This window comes from Phacochoerus africanus, chromosome 7 (genome assembly GCF_016906955.1).
Source record: "Phacochoerus africanus isolate WHEZ1 chromosome 7, ROS_Pafr_v1, whole genome shotgun sequence".
Taxonomy (NCBI): domain Eukaryota; kingdom Metazoa; phylum Chordata; class Mammalia; order Artiodactyla; family Suidae; genus Phacochoerus; species Phacochoerus africanus.
The window spans coordinates 84,528,080-84,546,831 of record NC_062550.1 but is presented as its reverse complement, the minus strand read 5'-3'; the positions used below and the strand labels follow the sequence as shown (position 1 = coordinate 84,546,831).

The 18,752-nt window shown below is 47.6% G+C and overlaps 1 protein-coding gene across 1 annotated transcript in view; it reads left to right on the top strand.

The window, feature by feature from the left end:
- Nucleotides 1-18,752, top strand: part of STAB2 (stabilin 2) — a 163,627-nt gene that overhangs the window by 109,388 nt on the left and 35,487 nt on the right. The window contains 8 exon segments of the mRNA XM_047788161.1: nt 545-740; nt 2,144-2,239; nt 4,995-5,040; nt 6,173-6,249; nt 9,459-9,584; nt 11,863-11,936; nt 14,352-14,423; nt 18,384-18,503. Coding sequence (XP_047644117.1) covers nt 545-740; nt 2,144-2,239; nt 4,995-5,040; nt 6,173-6,249; nt 9,459-9,584; nt 11,863-11,936; nt 14,352-14,423; nt 18,384-18,503 — 807 coding nt within the window.

The window sequence follows — 18,752 nt, the reverse complement described above, 5'->3', positions numbered from 1 at the left end:
TGCTTCAGGCGGTTGGGCAGGAGGTCTTGTGTTTTCATTTTTGCCAGAATAAAGGCAGGCCCCAGCAAGCAGCTATCATGCAGGGCTCCCCTTAACTGGGAGAGTCATTTACAGTCAGAGGTCTCAGCCGTGTTGGCCTCCCTGCTTCCATACTGGATGAGATAACGTGCACTACAAAGGGGCCGGGTTTGGGGATGGCTAGGGCCCCTCTGGCATCATTGCATTATCCTTACTGTGCTCCTGCTGCTCCTCCTCTTTCTCCCCTTTCTTCATCCTCTCCTCCCATCCGCCCTCCTCCTTCCCCCGCCTTCCTGCCTCCCCAGCAGAAGGCTCCATGTTGTTCCTGGCACCCCTGGAAATCACATAGCCTCACCTGGTCCTCAGGGGTTGCTGTCCCCACCCTTCACACCATGCGGGGGGGGGGGGACGCAAAGCTATGGCCACATGTCCCGTCCCACCTGCAGGCCATCCGCACCAGGGCTGCATGAAACCAGAGGATGGACGTGTGACCTCGTCCACATCCAGCCTGGTCCTTCCGTTTCAGACAAAAGAGTGCTGCGCGGGCTACTTCGGCCCCCAGTGCCAGCCCTGCCCAGGGAGTGCCGAGGGCATCTGCTTTGGAAACGGGATCTGCTTGGACGGAGCCAACGGCACAGGCGTCTGTGAGTGTGGAGGGGGCTTCAGCGGGACGGCCTGTGAGACCTGCGTGGAGGGCAAGTACGGCGCCCACTGCGACCAAGGTGCGCACCCTCGCCCCACCAGGCGCGGTGAAACCAAGCAGAAAAGCACGAGGAAAGGGTGATCGCCTCACCGGCTGGTCTGCAGAGCAGGCTGGACACCCCCCCCCCCCGCCCCCCGCAACCCCATTGTCATGTGCATTACAAGAACTTCCGTGTTGTATCTTGGGGCAGCGATTCCAAACATTTTCAGCCACGAAACTGGACCTCCGAGCCCACCCCAGGCTGCTCTGTGACATTCTGCAAACCCACTCACATTTCTGTACCTGTCTGTTTATCTGATAGATTGAAAAACAGATCCGTGCACATTATCTCACTTAATCCACACAGGAGCTGTAGACACTCGAGTATTCTTACCCTGGTTTTACAGACGAGGATCTTAAGGCAAAGGGGTTGAATGAGTTCCCCCAAGGCCACACCTGAGGAGGTGTCACGGCACACACTGCTTCCCTCCAAAGCTGTACTTTTGAATCATGACCGTTATGTGGTGGTCACTCAGTTGATTCACCCTCAACCAGCCACATGCTTTTAAGTTGTTTCCACAAAAATCATCATCTGTTTTAGCCAAGTCATCTGCATTCTCCCCGCCCTGACGTGCCTGCGTCCTCTCCCCATGAGAGGGCCGATGGGAGAAAAGGGGCGTCCTAATCCATAGAAAACAAAGCATTTTTCTACCATGTATTAAAAGCCATATATTTGACCTGGCTGGCACTATTTTCTCATCAGCTAGTCCAAAGCCAGACAAAGTCAATAGGCAATTGAATCATTATTGGGCCGTTTAGTGTATAATTGGCATTATAGTGCCACTTTTTCTCTGTGTTGTGCAGAAGAATTATCTGATTGCAGTTATGTAGGATTTCCTAACCTACCATCTATAGGTAACCCTCACAGGGTCCCGCAAACCCCCAAGGCTGAGCGCATTTTTCTGAGGACGTCATCCTTAGCTTTCATCCAGGTCTCAAAGGGGCTCAAGACCCTAGTGCATAACAAAGGGCATTTCCTTGTTACTGGAGAGGGTGCCACACTGGGTTTGCAGGAATTTGGTGGACTTCTTTCTGATGTCTCCTCTTAGGGCACAAACATGGTTCTCTCCCAAGGGGTCCCACATAACCTTGGCTCCTCAGATAACCTCAGCCAAGGACACTCACACCACTTGGGTCACTGCCCCACAGTGCTACATGGTCCCCAAATGGTGGTCTTTGTTGAACCATACCCTGAGTCACCTATCAGCCCACCCCATTCTATTCCTGTGGGCCCCCCCCCCCCGCCCCACCACCATTAACAACCGTCATCTGGAGTCAGGCTGGAGAATTATATGCAGTGAAGTGAACCTTTATATCAAATCATCAGTGAGTTTTTGAACGCAGGTAAAAAGTCTAACAGCGTGTGGGTGTTTTTCCACTCAGTGTGTACTTGTGTCCATGGGAGATGCAATCAAGGACCCTCAGGTGACGGCTCCTGCGACTGTGACGTGGGCTGGCGAGGAGTGAAATGTGACAATGGTAAGAGCCAGCCTTTCAGGACTTAGGATCTGTTCTGAGCCTCACTTCTCAGCAACTATTTTTTTTTTCTCCTTTGAAAATACAAATGGCATGTTTATTTCTTCTTTTGGCAATACGGTAATTCCTACTTCAGCAAAAAAAAAGTTTGTAAACTAAAGAAAAGTAGAAAAAGAAAATAAAAATTGCTCATATTCTCAAGGCAGGGAAAAAAGCTATCACTAGCATTTTGTATTAGCCTTACAACCTTTTTCTAGGTATATAAACATGTGCATGGGGCTGTACTCTACATAGAGTTTTATAACCTGCTTTTTCACTTGACAATATGTAATCTATCTTTCTTTACGAATGTAGATAAATATCACGTTTCTTCGCTTCTACACAGTATCCCATTATCTGACTGTACCGTGCTTCTTAAACTCAGTTTTCTGCCATCTTAAACAATGCTGCAGTTATTACCAAATGCAAGTTCATGTGCCTGATGCACAGTGAGGCCAAACAATGAAACATCAGAGTTTGGAGCAGAGAAAGTTTTATTGCAGGACCAAGCAGGGAGAATGGGTAGCTCATACCCCCTAAAACCCCGAGCTCCCCAAAAGCTTTCAGCAAAGCATTTTAAAAGCCAAATGAGGATTAGGGGTGCAACGTAGGTGATCGGGTCGTGCGTGATTCTCTAATTGGTGGATGGTGGTCTATCCGTAGGTGCCAGAAGGTCTGGAGGCCCCATATGTGCTCATGACCATCAAGCAGTTAATTTCTTGCATTTGGTGGTAGTTTAAGCATCTGAAAAACTCAGGAAAGATGCACCAGATACTATTTAGGTACTTCAGAGAGGAGCTAAAGCAAAGGATCTGGTTATACAGTGAGCGTCTCATTCACATACATATGCATTTGTCTTATCGATTCATTGGTTAAATGCCTTGATGAGATGGAATTTCTGAGTTAGAAGTTGGCACTTGGGGGAAAAGTTTACTACTTATTGCCAAGTTACCCCCCCAGAGATTATATCAATTTATTTTCCCACCGGTAGGATCTGAGCCATTTTCCCCAGCATCCACCCCCACACTTCACTGATATTCTTGTTGTGCTCCCCATGAGAGTGATGAGAGGGGAGAGAATTGCAGGCAGAAAGAAGCTCGTGGAATAGTCCAAAGATGTGGGAAAGCTGTGCACATCTACAGAGCCAGAGGACTGCAGAATGAGAGGAATAACTGAGAACAGGCTCAAGAAATAGGCAGGAGAGAGATCACAAAAGCCAGGGATGATGGACTTTCTGCTGAAGGCAACAGGAAGGCTTCAAGGGTTTTGAGGAGGGCAGCCATCTGACCTGGTCTGCACCTTAGGAAGATCATTCTGACTCTAGATTGGAGAGCATTCTCCTGGGAGCAGCTATCAGAGGGCTGGGGCTGGGAAGGAGTCACAGAGGCCTGCCAGCCAGTGAGGGCTCCAGGGATGTGAGGTTGTCAGAAGGAGTGTCTTGGGAGTTCCCATTGTGGCGCAGCAGAAACTGAATCTGGCTAGCATCCATGAGGACACGGTTTCGATCCCCGGCCTCACGCAGTGGGTTAAGGATCTGGCATTGCTGTGAGCTGTGGTGTAGGTCACAGACATGGCTCGGATTCCCCATTGCTGTGGCTGTGGTGTAGGCTGGCAGCTGCAGCTCTGATTCAGCCCCAAGCCTGGGAACCTCCATATGCCGCAGATTTTTTTTTTTTTTAAAGGAGTGTCTTTTTTTTACCCAAAGATCCAGATGATGCTGTGATCAAGGGAACACAGATTTGGTTGAAAAGCTAGATTCTAAAGTGTGAATGGTCTCAAGAAGACATCCTAGGGCAGAAGATATCAAATGCTAGTGGGTGGAGCAGAGTTCAGAGGGCCTGGGAGAGGGAAGCAGAAGCAATGGGGTCACATTAACAGGAGGACAGCCTGGGGGAATCCCTTGAATAGATCATAGACTGACAGCCAGAGAAAATCTGGGAAAATCTGTTGTGTCACAGATTACCCTTGACTGTCATTTACATACTTATAAGAGCATTGGCACATGGGAGGACCAGCCACATTTAAAAGAACAGGGAACAGTCTAGAGGCTGTGACAAGTTTTCAGGAGACCAATGACAAAAATGTGAACTAAGGTGGCAGCCTAACTGTGGCAGGAAAAACAGAGGCAGGTTTTAAATGAGCTAGAATGAAGAGCACGAGGCAACTAGATATGCAGAAGAAGGGAGAGGGAGGGAGGGTCCACTACCTATAGATGGTGGGCAGATTCAGGAGGAAAATGGTGCCGGGGGGGGTGATTGTGCAGGTACTGCTTCATGCAGGTCTATGCTATTTTTGCTCATGCAGAACAAAAAAACCCTTCATATTATAATTATATAATTTTAATTAGGTGCTTGTTTATATCACTCTGTAACAAATGATGAAAAAACTAGAAAGAGTAAGGAATGTAGGAAGTATAAATAAAATAGAAAATCAAGCCCCAGGGAGGGATGTGCAAGGAGGGTACCTCACCACCTAGCACAGGGCCTGGCACACAGGAGACGCTCCAAGAGTATATTTGACTTTCAAATGTGGCTCTGAGCTTCCTAGCAGCCAAGGTGAAAAGGGATTTACATGGTTACATAGTTATACATAGTTCACACGATGTGTAACACTTACGTCTGAGAAAATAAATCTTTTCCTAGCACCAACTACTAAAAGAAAGTACTTGAGTGAGGTTTAGGAAAGAAGGGCTGACACAGCATTTGGTTCTCTTTTTCAGAAATCACAAAAGACAACTGCAATGGGACCTGCCACACCAGTGCCAAGTATGTCCTCTCTGGGCCTCCTTTGTGGGTGATGTAAGGGGGATTTTTTTCCTAATAGTATGTGTTCACCCAGACCCCACTGTTAGGGAAGTAGTGTCCTGCAGCCATTTCTGAGGATTTATAATAAATTTAAACTAAAAATGAGGCTTGTCAGAGCCAGCCTTTTGAACAACCTGCCACCTGAGTTACCTGGCATGCTGACAAAATGCCATTTGTTACCCCAGTTCAAGCACAGTGACTCTTTCACAGAAGTAGAGGGAGTCCAGTAATCTTCAATTTCATCAAGCCTTACTCGTGACTCACAGCCAAGCCTTAATTCTTTGTAATTGAACTTCATACTCCCAACTCCCACAGAGGCTTAATGGTTAATTAATTAAGAGCCCAGTAGGAGCTCCCGTTGTGGCACAGCAGAAACAAATCCAAATAGGAACCATGAGGTTAGCAGAAATGAATCCGACTAGGAACCATGAGGTTGTGGGTTCAATCCCTGGCCTTGCTCAGTGGGTTAAGGATCTGGCGTTGCTGTGAGCTGTGGTATAGGTCACAGACGTGGCTCGATTCCCACGTTGCTGTGGCTGTGGCTGTGGCTGGCAGCTGTGGCTCCAATTCATCCCTTAGCCTGGGAATCTCTATATGCCACGGGTGCAGCCCTAAAAAGACAAAAAGACCAAAAAAAAATTTAAGCCCAGTGATGAGACCTGGAATCAGCCTCAGTCGTTTCCACCTACTGTGTGACCTTGCATCAACTAGTTAGTGCCTCTGGGCCTTGGTTTCATCATCTGTCAATGGGAATAAGGACAGTATTCTGTTAGGGCAACTGGGTATTATGTAGTTGACATGAAGTAACATATGAAGTACAGCTCCAAGCACACAGGAAGCTCTGCAAAGATGGGCAGCTACCCTCCATACCCTTGGGCCAGTGCTTACATGCACATACTCTGCCTAGTGAAGGACAGCAGCTTTAGCTGTGAGGCTGTGCTGGGAATGGACTTTCCTCCCAAGCCTCAGGTGGGACCTCTGAGTGCCTCACGGAGGCAAGAGTCAGGATGCTGGGGATGAAAGGGTATCGTGAGTCCCATGGTGGGGTGCCATGCGTTTTTCTACAAACTCTGCCTATCCTTTCTCATTGCAGCTGTCTGCTCAATCCAGATGGCACAGCCTCATGCAAATGCACAGCAGGGTTTCAAGGGAATGGCACGGTCTGCACAGGCAAGTGAAGAAGGAATTTTCTGGGGAGGATGAGACTAGCCTAAGCTGTTGAGAGATCTAGATTCCTGCAGGATAAATGGGCAGCTGTTACCAGCCCACAGTGAACTGGATGCAGCAGGGCAACTGCACACCTGGAGGCAGGACGTCTGCTTTTCACTGGTGGGCCTTGGTATTATTGGAATGTGAACTGCATCTGTTCTCTTCTCCAAGCCTTGGCCACAATTGGAAACCCTGGAGAGCTTAAAAAAAAAAAAATCCACACTGATTGGCTGTCCTAGGGTGTGTCATGGGCATGGGGGACTTGAGTCCAGGTTCTTCCCCCCCCTCCCCCCGCCTTGCCTTAGGTGGGTCTCTGAACCGCTGCAGACCCCCTTAGCTCATTTGTAAAGTACATGTGAAACTCTCCCCCTCACAGAGTGGTCTGGGGATGAAATGGCAGAATGAGGCAGCTGTTAAAAACTGCCCTGGCCTTAGACTCCCCAAGTTCAAATCTGTATTCTTAGAGTTTGTGCTACCGTGGGGAAGTTGCTTGACTGCTCTTTGCATCATTCTGTCACTTATAAGTTGTAGATCATAAGAGAATCTCCCCATAGGATTGTGAGGTGCTTAGAACACCTCTGGCACTGAGCACTCAGTAGATGTAAGCTAATAACACCCTTATGGGCCCCAATACACATTTGGTTTGAGACCAATGGAAAGAAACGCTTTTCTCTTGAGCACGGCGTCCAGGCAGGCTTCAGTCCAGTTGTGGTGGATCCGGACAATGATCACACCAATTTGCTTTTTAGACCATCTTATCCTGGGAATTGCCCCAGAAGTTCCCTGTGGTGGGATGTGGACAGCATGCCAGTGAAAACAGCTGGAAAAGGCAAATAACTGCAGTGTTTCTCTTCCCCCCCCCCCACCCCGTCTTGGGGGAAAATAGAAGAAGCAGAAGACACAATATAATAATCAACATTTCTGTAACACTTTCATATACGTTATCCAAATCTGTAAGTGATAAACCTGTATAGGTGGACCCCAAAGGTCATATAAATTACGTGGTTTGTCCAAAGTCACATGGTGAGTGAAGGCCAAGCCAAGACTCAGACACACACTTGGTCTCTAAATGGATCTCAGTCGTTGGTCCATTTTGAAATAATTTCTGTGTGTATTGTAAGGTCCAGTTCATAGCATTTGCATATGGATATGCAATTATTTCAGTATCATTTGTTGAAAAGATCATTCTTTCTCCCATTGAAATAACATCTTGGCAACTTTGCGGGAAATCAGTTGACCATAGATGTATGGGTTTATTTCTGGACTGTTAATTCAATACTGTATAGATCCTCGTGCCCATCCTACACTGCCTTTGTTGCTGAAGCTTTGTAGTAAGTTTTGAAATTAGGGGGTGTGAGTCTTCCAACCTTGCTCATTCTTTTTCAAGATGATTTTGACTATTCTTGAATTTACGTATGAGATTTAGGATGAGCTTGTCAATCATGTAAAGAAGTCAGCGGGGATTTTGACAGAGATTACATGGAGTCTGTAGGTCAGATCTGGGGAATGGTGCCACCTTAACATTAATTCTTCCTATTAATGATCATGGAATGTAGTTCCATCATTTAGGGCGTCTTTTATTTCTTTGAACAATGTTTGTAGTTTTCAGAGTATAAGTTTTATACTTTGTTAAGTGAATTCCATCTTTGACGCAATTATAAATGGAATCTTTTTTTTTTTTTTTTTTTTGCTTTTTCTAGGGTCGCTTCCTGCGGCATATGGAGGTTCCCAGGCTAGGGATCTAATCAGAGCTGCAGCCGCTGCCCTACGCCAGAGCCACAGCAACATGGGATCTGAGCCGCATCTGCACCCTACACCACAGCTCACGGCAATGCCAGATCCTTAACCCACTGAGCAAGGCCAGGGATCGAACCCGCAACCTCGTGGTTCCTAGTCAGATTCGTTAACCACTGTGCCACGACGGGAACTCCTAAATGGAATCATTTTTAAATTTCACTTTCAATTTGTTCATTGCTGCTGTATAGAAATATAATTGATTTTTGGGGTGGGGCGGGGGCTGTGCCCATGGCATGCAGAAGTTCCTGGGCCAGGAATCAAACCCATACCACAGCAGTGAACCAAGCCGTTGCCCCACAAGAGAACTCCTACGATTGACTTTTGACTGTTGATCCTGTGTCCTACAACCTTGTTGAACTTGTTTATCAATCCAAATTGTTTTTAGTGGGTTCTTCAGGATTCTCCATAGCAAGATCAAGTCATCTGCAAAAAGAGGTGGTTTTACCTTTTTTCCAATCTTGATGCCTTTTCTTCCTTCCTTGTCTAATTGCCTTGGCCAGAACCTTCAGCACAGTATTGTACAGAAGTAGCAAGAGCTCATCCTTGTCTTATTCCTGATCATGGGAGAAAGCATTTTTGTCTTTCACATTAAGCATGATTTTAGTTGTATGGTTTTCATAAATGAAAAATATCTGTGGAGTTTCCTGGTGGCCTAGTGGTTAAGAACTTGGCATGGTCACCGCTGTGCCTCGGGTTCCATCCCTGGCCTGGGAACTTCTACGTGCCAAAGGCACAGACAAAAAGAAAAAAAGAAAAAGAAAAATATCCTTTATCAAGTTAAGGAAGTTCCCTTCTATTCTTAGTCTGTTGAGTGTTTTTCTGACTAATGGTATTGAGTTTTGACAAATGCTTTTCCTCCTTCTACTAGATTCTCATGTTTTTATTTTTAATTCTATTCATACGATGTATTACATTAATTGAGCTTTAGATGTTAAACCATCTTGTATTCCTGTACAAATCCCACTTGGTTATGGTATATAATCCTACTGATATGTTGCTGAATTTGACTGGCAAGTATTTTCTTGAGGATTTTGTGTCTAGCATCATGAAGGGTATTAGTGTGTAGTTTCCTTGTGATGGCTTTGTCTGGTTTGAGTATCAGGGTAATACCGGTCTCATAGAGCGAATTGGGAAGTCTTCCCTCCTCTTTCAGTTTTTAGAAAAGTCTTTGAAATTTTGATATTTATCCTTCTTTAAATGTTTGGTCGAATTCACAAGTGACATCTGGCACTTTGCTTTCTTTCGAATTATCCATATTTAATCCAGCGCCTGCCATTTTGAAATATCTTCCATTTCTCAATAACTCAAGTAAAAAGGCATCGTTTTCCCCCCGTCCCCTCTCTGCTCCATGTTGTCTCTCTCTCCTTCCATAGCAATCAATGCCTGTGAGATCAGCAATGGAGGTTGCTCTGCCAAGGCCATCTGTAAAAGAACCACCCCAGGAAGCCGAGAATGTGTGTGCAAGGCAGGCTATACTGGTGATGGCATCGTGTGCCTAGGTAGGTGTCACCCCTCACCTGTCAGGAAGGATGGTTGAAGAGTCAGAGCCCTGCAAATGATGCTCCTGTGTGGGCTTTTACTGGGACAGGCCACTGCTGGGGTCATCTGCAGTTTGTCTGGATGGGCGGGTTTGGGGGTTTGGAAATGTGACCGCAGGGGTATAAAGGTGTGTGATTCCAAAAATCACTTTGAAAAGAGAAAAGACAGAAACTTCTTCTGATTAATTATGATGGTAACTTAATTCTAAAATATTTTTTAGTTATTTTTTATGCAAGTACCACATTTATCACTGCAGAAAAAATTACAGATGCATGCATACTAGGGGAAAAATCCTAGAGGTACCATTTCACTATTGTTGTATGACCCCATTTTTTGCTCTCTCTCTCTCTCTCTCTCTCTATATATATATATATATATATAGCAAAATATATATATATATAAAATATAATAAATATATATATATTTAAATATATATATAAATATATAAATATAATATATATATATATACTTTTTTTTTTTTGGCTACATCTATGGCATGTGGAAGTTCCCAGGCCAGGGATCAAAACCGAGCCATAGCAGTGACAACACTGATAACTTTAACCACCAGACCACCAGGGAACTCCTACACATGATTTTTTAAACAAAAAAAAAGAAAATTGTGTATCAGGCTACATGGTATTTACTGTGCTTAGTAATATAAAAGAACAACTTTCCCTAAAAATATGTACCTCCAAATCATTCTTTTAATGGCTACTATAGAGGTATGCCATCGTAAGTTATCTGAACTGTAACTTTAGTTGTTAAAAAAAAAAAAATTCATACAGAAGATTTGCAGGAATAGCACAAAAAAAGACCCGCTTCCTTTTTACCTAGATTCACTGACTATTAACGTTTTGTCCCAGGTGCTTTATCACTTGCTCTTTACATATATACACATTTTTTTCTGAATCATTTGACCCAGTAAGATAGATAAGTAGATCACATTCCCTTTATCCTTAAACACTTGAGTGTATTTGAGATTAAAGATAGATTCTTACATAACCACAGCACAGTTAGAACTTCGGTAAATTATTTATTACTCATATAATAGTTTTGTCCAATTACCATTTGTATTCTGATTTTGTCAATAGACCCAATAATGTGCTTTTTCGACATTTGTTTCTTCTAGTGCAGGATCCAGTTTGGGACTGTCCACGGCATTTAATGCCATGCCTCTTTAGTCTCCTTAAATCTAGGATAGTTCCTCCACCTTGCTTTTGTCTTTTGTGATACTGACATTTTGAAAGGACGTAGTCCGTGTCCAGCTTTTTTTTATAACATGTCCTTGGTTTTGAGTTGGGTCTGATGTTTTTTCGTGGTTACATTCAGAGTCTGCCTTCCAGACCTGATATCACACGAGTGATACTGCACCCTTCCCAGGATATCACACTGGAGGCTCACGATTTCCAGCCGCCTTTAATTTTTGACCACTCAGTCGAGGTGCTGACCTCTTTCTCTCCCGTATAGCTACTTCTTTCCCTTTTGCTGCTAATTAGCAATCAGCCGGGAGATGCTTTGACATCACAGAAATATCCTGCTCCTCATCAAAATGTCCTGCTAAATTTAGCCTCTCCTGATGAGTCTTCTCTGAACCCATTAGGATGGTTACAAACAGTTTTTTAAAGAAAATTCCTACACTCCTCATTCATGCATGTTGAATTGGACTGCAAAATTCTATTATTTCAAGTCCTTGACTGCAAACACTCACATTCATCCAGTGGGACAGATTCAAGCCCACAGCCATGCCTCAGCTGGCCCAGTCCCATCCCAGAGGCGTCGATTTTGAGAAACCACATCTGGTATGCTCCCTGTTGGGTTACTTCTGCCTGAATTGTCAGAAACCTGAGTCACACCTTGACACCTGCTCCCCTTGGTCAGTTCGCCATCCTGGGTGGTCCCTAAAGACGGCTTTACTTGAAAATGAGACTTGATTCTTTTTTTTTTTTTTGTCTTTTTGCTATTTCTTGGGCCACTCCCACGGCATATGGAGGTTCCCAGGCCAGGGGTCGAATCGGAGCTGTAGCCGCCAGCCTACGCCAGAGCCACAACAATGCGGGATCCGAGCCATGTCTGCAACCTACACCACAGCTCAGGGCAACGCCGGATCCTTAACCCACTGAGCAAGGGCAGGGACCGAACCCGCAACCTCATGGTTCCTAGTCGGATTTGTCAACCACTGCGCCATGACGGGAACTCCTGAGGCTTGATTCTCATACCTGGTGTTGCTTTTTGCTTTAGAGATCAACCCGTGCTTAGAGAACAATGGTGGCTGTCACAGGCACGCAGAGTGCACGCAGACGGGACCTAACCAGGTGAGCGCTGCCTCTCCGGGGGCCTAAGTTTTCCTAGAAGCAAATTCCTGGGTGTTTAGACAAAGGCCTGAGGGAGAGGGGCTGAGAACACACTTCTAGGGAACCTCAGCACGAAATAAATACATGAGAGGAAATTCTGAAAGAATTCCCCAAGAGGCCATCCTTTGGGAAGGAGGAGAACTGGGGGAGGGGTGGGAGACACAGGGTACATAGGAGAAGGGACTTCCCTAGAGCAAGTACGGACATGTGGACATCTGCAAACACCACAAGGTTCCAGAAACACCTGGAGAGTCTGCAGCAATCTCCCTTTTCTTTTAGCTTTCTGTTGCCTGGAATCTTTTTGGCCTGAGGCTCAGCCATGCATATACCACAGCGGAAGTTTTCAGCCCTCTGGCAGTCATTTACCCCCAACACTGGGACCCTCAGGGAGCAGGTTTGGGGAGGTGGGGAAATGTGAGGGTCCAGCACACAGGAGGGGAGAGGTCAAGGGGCGAAAGACTCCAACAGGGAAGCTAGAGGCTTGGGGACCCGATCTTAGCTTTCCTCAGTCTCTCACATTGAGAACAAGCAGAAAAGTACTTCAGACACTGAGTGATAATGTGACATTCCCAGGGAAAGGTCCCTTGACCCTGTTGAGCCCTTCAGAGACACTGCCAGGTCTCCCGGTGGGCGGACCGGGTAGGTGCCCCAAGAGTCCAAAAAACGAGAAAACAAAAAAACAGCTTGCTTTTTTTTTGTCTTTTTTTTTTTTTTTTTTTTTTTTTGCTATTTCTTTGGGCCGCTCCCACGGCATATGGAGGTTCCCAGGCGAGGGGTCGAATCGGAGCTGTAGCCACCGGCCTACACCAGAGCCACAGCAACGCGGGATCCGAGCCGCGTCTGCAACCTACACCACAGCTCGCGGCAACACCGGATCGTTAACCCACTGAGCAAGGGCAGGGACCGAACCAGCAACCTCATGGTTCCTAGTTGGATTCGTTAACCACTGCGCCACGACGGGAACTCCAAAACCAGCTTGTTTTGAAAGAGCTGTGTGTGTGTTTACACAGACAGTCATGGGGGAAACTAGAATAGTCCCTGCAGGGCTACTTAAACATATTTGGGGGTTCTGTAGAGTTCGTATCTCAAGCCACCTATGTAGTGGGGAAACCCTGTATGCTTCTGGTGCTCAGAGCCTCTGCAAGTGCTCCTCCAGCCCTAGACGGCAGCGAGAGGGACGCGGGATTGATTTCTGCCATGGAGTCTGAGCCCACGAGGGGCAGCTGGTGGGTGTCTTGGCAGAGGTTTGAGCAGATAGCAGGGTCCGTCCTGCTTGGAAAGGAGGAGGAGCCCTGGCTGGCCTCACCCCACCCATGCAGTTGGGGTCTGACAAGGAGACATCAGAGAAGAGGCTTTGTTGTGGGTTAGAAAAGCCACCGCTCAGGGGCAGACTCATGAGCCAATGTCCCTTCCTGCAGGCGCAGAGCTCGGTGACTAGAGATAGCTGGGTGTCAGCCCTGTTCACACCCATGGCCCGGGTGCCTGAGCACATGCCACCGGCGGTGGGGGGGCGGAGGTGAACTAGGCGATTGTCAGCTTCCTCCTTCAGTTAAAAGCCCCCAACTGACTTGGCCCGACAGTGGGTTTGACTGTTTCCACGTGTGCATCTGATGTGGTCTGAAGCCACCTTGTAGCTTCTCCTGGCTCAGCACGGGTGGGACGAGCAAGGGCACAGTGGGAGTGTAGCTTAGCGGCCTTGCAACTGGGCCATTACCAACCAAAGACAAAAGACCCGAGAGCTGAGAAGACTACTAACCAAATAAGGTGACCAAGCTAAAAAAAATAATATTAGGACAAGTCCTGTTTCTGTCTCTCTTAGCAGCACGAGCTTTGTCAGCAAGTCACTTGCCCTCTGGATTTATCCTTATATGTGAAATGAGTAGGTTTGACTAGAGTCTCTCCAGTTCCTTTTCGACAAAAATGCTGTTTCTTGATATGAGATCTATACTTTCAAGTCATAGTTTAACGTGTACCTTATTTTAATAACACCAAAATTCTTGAAGAACGAGTAAACATAGGTGTAATTACAGCAATAGCTTTTCAAGCCACACTCTTTGAACCCTTGGGCAACCCTTGCTTTGCTATGTTCAGTGCACGAAAAACACAAGGAAAATTCTGCACCAGATAGAAGTAACCAGTACATGCCAAGAAAGTTTAAAATAATAACAACCCTGAGGTCTCCTGGCAGCAGAGGCAGGATATGGAGGAGGTCCCACTGTGCTGAAGTGCAAGGCGACGGCTCTCATCCTAGAACAGATACCTACCGCTACCCACCCCGGGGGAAGCGTCTAGCCACCACCACGGGTGTAGACCTCGCGCGTGAGGGCCAGCAGAACCTGTCTGCGAAATGACCCACTTCCCTCTCCTCCCCGACAGGCCGTCTGTAACTGTTTGGCGAAGTACACTGGCGACGGGAAGGTCTGCACGCTCATCGACGTCTGCTTAACGGTGAGTGCGGCGCCCTGTCAAGGGGCGGGGCCCTGAAGTGCTGCTTCTGGGCTGCGTCTCCCTCGGGTTCCAGCCGCCGTGTTAGAGAAACTCGGCCTCTGGCTGCACACGGCCTCAGCCTGTGTCTGGCTCTCCTCTTCTGCTGAGGATGCCGGTGGGCTTAAGACCCTCTGGTTAATCTAGAACGATCTCATCTTGAGATCCTTAGTCGCATCTGTAGACTTCTAAACAAGGTCACGCTCACGGATACCACGGCTTAGCAGGTGGACAGAGCTTGGGCGGGGCAGGGGGCGCCATTCAACCCAGTGCAGACCAGGAAGAGCAGAGTCCCTTCCCAGGATCACAGGGCACGGCTCACATCTGTCTTGACCCCTTCTCGTGGGGCTTGTTCCTCCTGCAAGGCGCCGATCCCTGGCGGGGGCCCAGTCCATACACCTCCTTCCTGGTTCATACCACTGCCCACCCGAGAGCCTCCCACTGTGGGCAGAGCCCTTTCTCTCCAAGCACGGTCCCTACTGTCCCCCATGTTGGTCTGGTGAGTTCCCCAGGAGACCATGTCCCATGTGACATGACTGTGTAGAGACGGTAAGGAAGAAGCTGCAGAGCAGGGGCTGGGATGTGGAGGTGTTACCCCTGGACCCGTGGTCGGCTTTATTCTATCAGCAATTCTTCAGCAGCCTTTTCCATTTATTTTGTTTTATTTATTTTTTAGCACCACACCTGCAGTGTATGGGAGTTCCCAGGCTAGGGATCAAATCGGAGCTGTAGCTGCCAGCCTACACCACAGCCACTGCAAGGCCAGATCCTTAACCCACTGAGTGAGGCCAGGGATTAAACCCAAGTCATCAAGGGTACTAGTTGGGTTCATTACCACTGAGCCACGACGGGAACTCCTCCGTTCTTTTAAAAGGGGCACCTTGTCTTGGCACCTCATGCTGTGATCCCACATGTACCTGACACTTGGGTGCTAGAATCATTAACTCATGGCCACTTTCTTTCGTCTGGATCCATGACTGCCAGCACCCACTGGATTCTTTTCAAGAAGAAAGGAAGTTTGGTTTCTTGCAAAATGAGTCATAGCGAGGCGTGTCTTTATGCTGATGAATACAATCCAGTAGACAGAAGAAACTAATCCTGAAGGAGAGGAGGGGGCTGTTGAGGAAAGACCATGAGTGGGCATGAGGAACAGGACCCAGCGCCCATAGGCGGAGAGGTGAGCCTCGGGTGGGAGCAGGGCAGTGGAAGGTAAGTGGTAGGTAGGTAGTTCAGTGAGACCATTGCTTCAGTTAGTCAGCGAGTCACTCATGGGCACCACTTCATGTGGCCCTTTACTGTGAATTAACCCGAAGGTATCCTTGTCTGGCCAGTCTCGATGAATTGTTAATTCTGTGAGGACAGAGACCGTGTGCATGTCTATACCCGCAGTGGGCACCCTGCACAGTATGACACACACCTAGGCCAGCGGCTGCTCACTGGACACCATACACTTCTCTGGGCCCTGGGGAACTTGCCGGCGAAAAGGCAGCCAGGTCTCTAAAGCGTTTACACGGAGGGGAAGAGATTGACACTTAGCATCATTGATTGGTCAGTTGGTGCTTGAGTTCGCTGTTAGTTGATTCATCCGGTAAGGAAAGCAGAGTCTGCAGGTGCAGGCCCAGGCCAGGGGTGAACTTGAAGAAGATGAGGTGCTTCTCTCCACGAGATCTGAGTTGAGCTCCTCAACTGAGAGTAAGGGGCCGTGACTGAGAGTCGAGGAGGGAGGCGGAGGTGAGACGTGCCTTCTCCAGAGGGAGAAATCCCACGTGCAGGAGCAGCGTGGAAGTGTGGTGTTTGTGTGCACAACTTTGAAGGGGGTCCAGACAGCTCACGATCATGGCCTTCTCCACTGGTGCCCCACCTGTTAGGATGAGCCCAGGGCCAGCAGTGAGCCCAGGTGGGCTGGGGCTTTGCCAAGGATGGTGTTGGGGGTCAGGGGAGCAGGGTGGCATTCGCAGTGCTCTGCCCTGCTGTCTGGTCTGTGCTGAGACCGAGGGTGCATGCGTGGACAGGACTGGAGGAGAGAGAGCAGAGAGGGACTCAGAGGAGGGGAGGTCCCTCTGGGTCAAAGGAGGATGGAGCGGCAACATTAAAAGAGGTAAATTGAAATGACGAAAGTTGGTGGTCAGAGCGGAATGCTTGAAATGGAGCTTTTAGGAGCAGTTCACTTTGATGTTGAGATAAAGTCAAGAGTGGTCGAGGCAGTGGCAGTAGGAGGGCAGGGAGGGCGTGCAGTGGGGGTAGAGGCCATGGACAGGGATGTTGATGCCATCAAGGATGATGACGGGGGTGGAGGGAAAGCCAGCGATCCAGGTGCCATTGCTAGGATGGAAGAGGAGGAACGGGGGTTGTAGGGTCCATGTGTTCTGGGGCAGCTGGGGGTTGGAACGGATGCGGGGGCTAGAAGCGGTTTGTAAGCAGCCATGCACAGTAAGACAGAAGCTGTCCCAGCCCTGGGTCATGAACCGTGGGGTAAGGGAGGAAAACAGATTCCCTTGAAGGGCGCAGGGAAACAGGAGATGGACACCCTTCAGTAAGAGGCTAAGAAGGCTTCCTGGGAAGAGGCGGGGGCTGTGGGAGTTTGCAAGCTGCGATGCTCAGAAGGTACAGGGAAGGTGCCAGTGATCTGTGAGGGCAGGAAGCCTGGGCTGTGTGTTCAGATCACCGGTGTACAGAGCAGCACGGAAGTGGTGGGAGGTCACCCCAGCCGCCTAGACCGAAGCTTTGACTGAGATGAACCTGAGGTGGGACCAGGAATTCATCTCGGTGCTGTTAGATCAGGCCGGGTGTCAGCACCAGGGTGTCTAGTCGGAACATCCAGGGCCCCTAGGAGATGACTGATGGTCATGCAGGACTCAGCTTTCCTCAGCGGCTCACTAAGCTGTGTCAGCTTGAGGCAGCATCTGGGGCGGTACGTCCCGTTGGGCCAAAATCGCATGGTCCCCCAGTACTTTGGGATGGGGGTGGGGTGGAAAGGAAGATTGTACAGCCAGCCCTTAAGATAGTCAAGCTCCTTCTCTGCTCATCCGTATCAGATCTTTTTTTTCCCCTGAGTTTTACACCCTGTCCTCCCTCAGGAACGTGTCTTAGGCTGCAGAGCCCTCCTTGGTGTTCCGGGGATGCTGGCTTTGAACTGTACTCCGCTCTGTTCATGTTGTAGGGCTCTGCCCCATCTTCCAGTTGATAAGCTCTCTGAAGACAGTGACAGTGTTCCGTCTGGTTTATACTGCCTGCCTTCCAACTAATGACCATTAACCTTTGTTATGATGACATCAGAGGTTAGCCTAAAGCTAGCAAGTGTCCAGTAAGACTGATGCCTTCACAGTTAACCCCGAGGTTCTGAGAAATTTCCCATTTGGCAACTCTGGGCTGACCTGTACAGGGCTGGAGATCTGCTGGGATGGACCCGCCATCCTGGGACATGGGCAGAACTCAGAGATATTGTGAGTTTGGTTCCAGACCTCCAAAATACAGCAAATATTGCAATAAAGCAAGTTATAAGAATTTTTTCATTTCCCAGTGCATATAAAAGTTATGTTTATACTATATTATAGTCTACTAAGTATGCACTAACATTCTGTCTAAAAAAAAAGCAATGTGCATACTTTACTTTAAAAATACCTCATTGCTAAACATTGCTAACCATCATCTGACAATAGAGTCATCACAAACTTCCAATTTGTTCAAACCACAGTATCTCTGAAGTGCAGTAAAATGAGATGCGCCTGTAATAAGGCTGGGTGAATGTGGTGGCCCTTTTAGCTGCAGGGAGTGGAGGGCAAGTTCAGGAAAAGGACAAATCATGCAAACCAGTCAGAGTGAGACAAAAGGTAAATTTCAATCCAGAACTGCTTTGTGAGTATTGGCAGAGCTGGCAAATTAACGGTTTGATTCCTCTCCCCTACTCCTTGGAAATTTTACCAGGAAAATGGTGGCTGTAGTAAATTTGCCTTCTGCAATCACACTGGACAAGACGGAAGGACTTGCACTTGCAAACCGGACTACATTGGGGATGGATTTACCTGCCGTGGCAACATCCATCAGGTAACACATCTCCTTAAAATAAACTATATTTTCCTCCCTGGGTGACGAATCCAGGAAGCCAAGGAATATATAAGAGTTTTGTTATAAGCAAAAAAATGTAAAAACCTGTTTTTTATGAAAATGGGCAGTGAAAAGAAATATTAGCTCCTCATGGGAATTCACGTGACCTGGAATCAGTGACTCATTCTAGAGTCAGAAATACCTGCCAGTTAGTACTGTGACTTTGGGCAGATTACATAACCTCTCTGT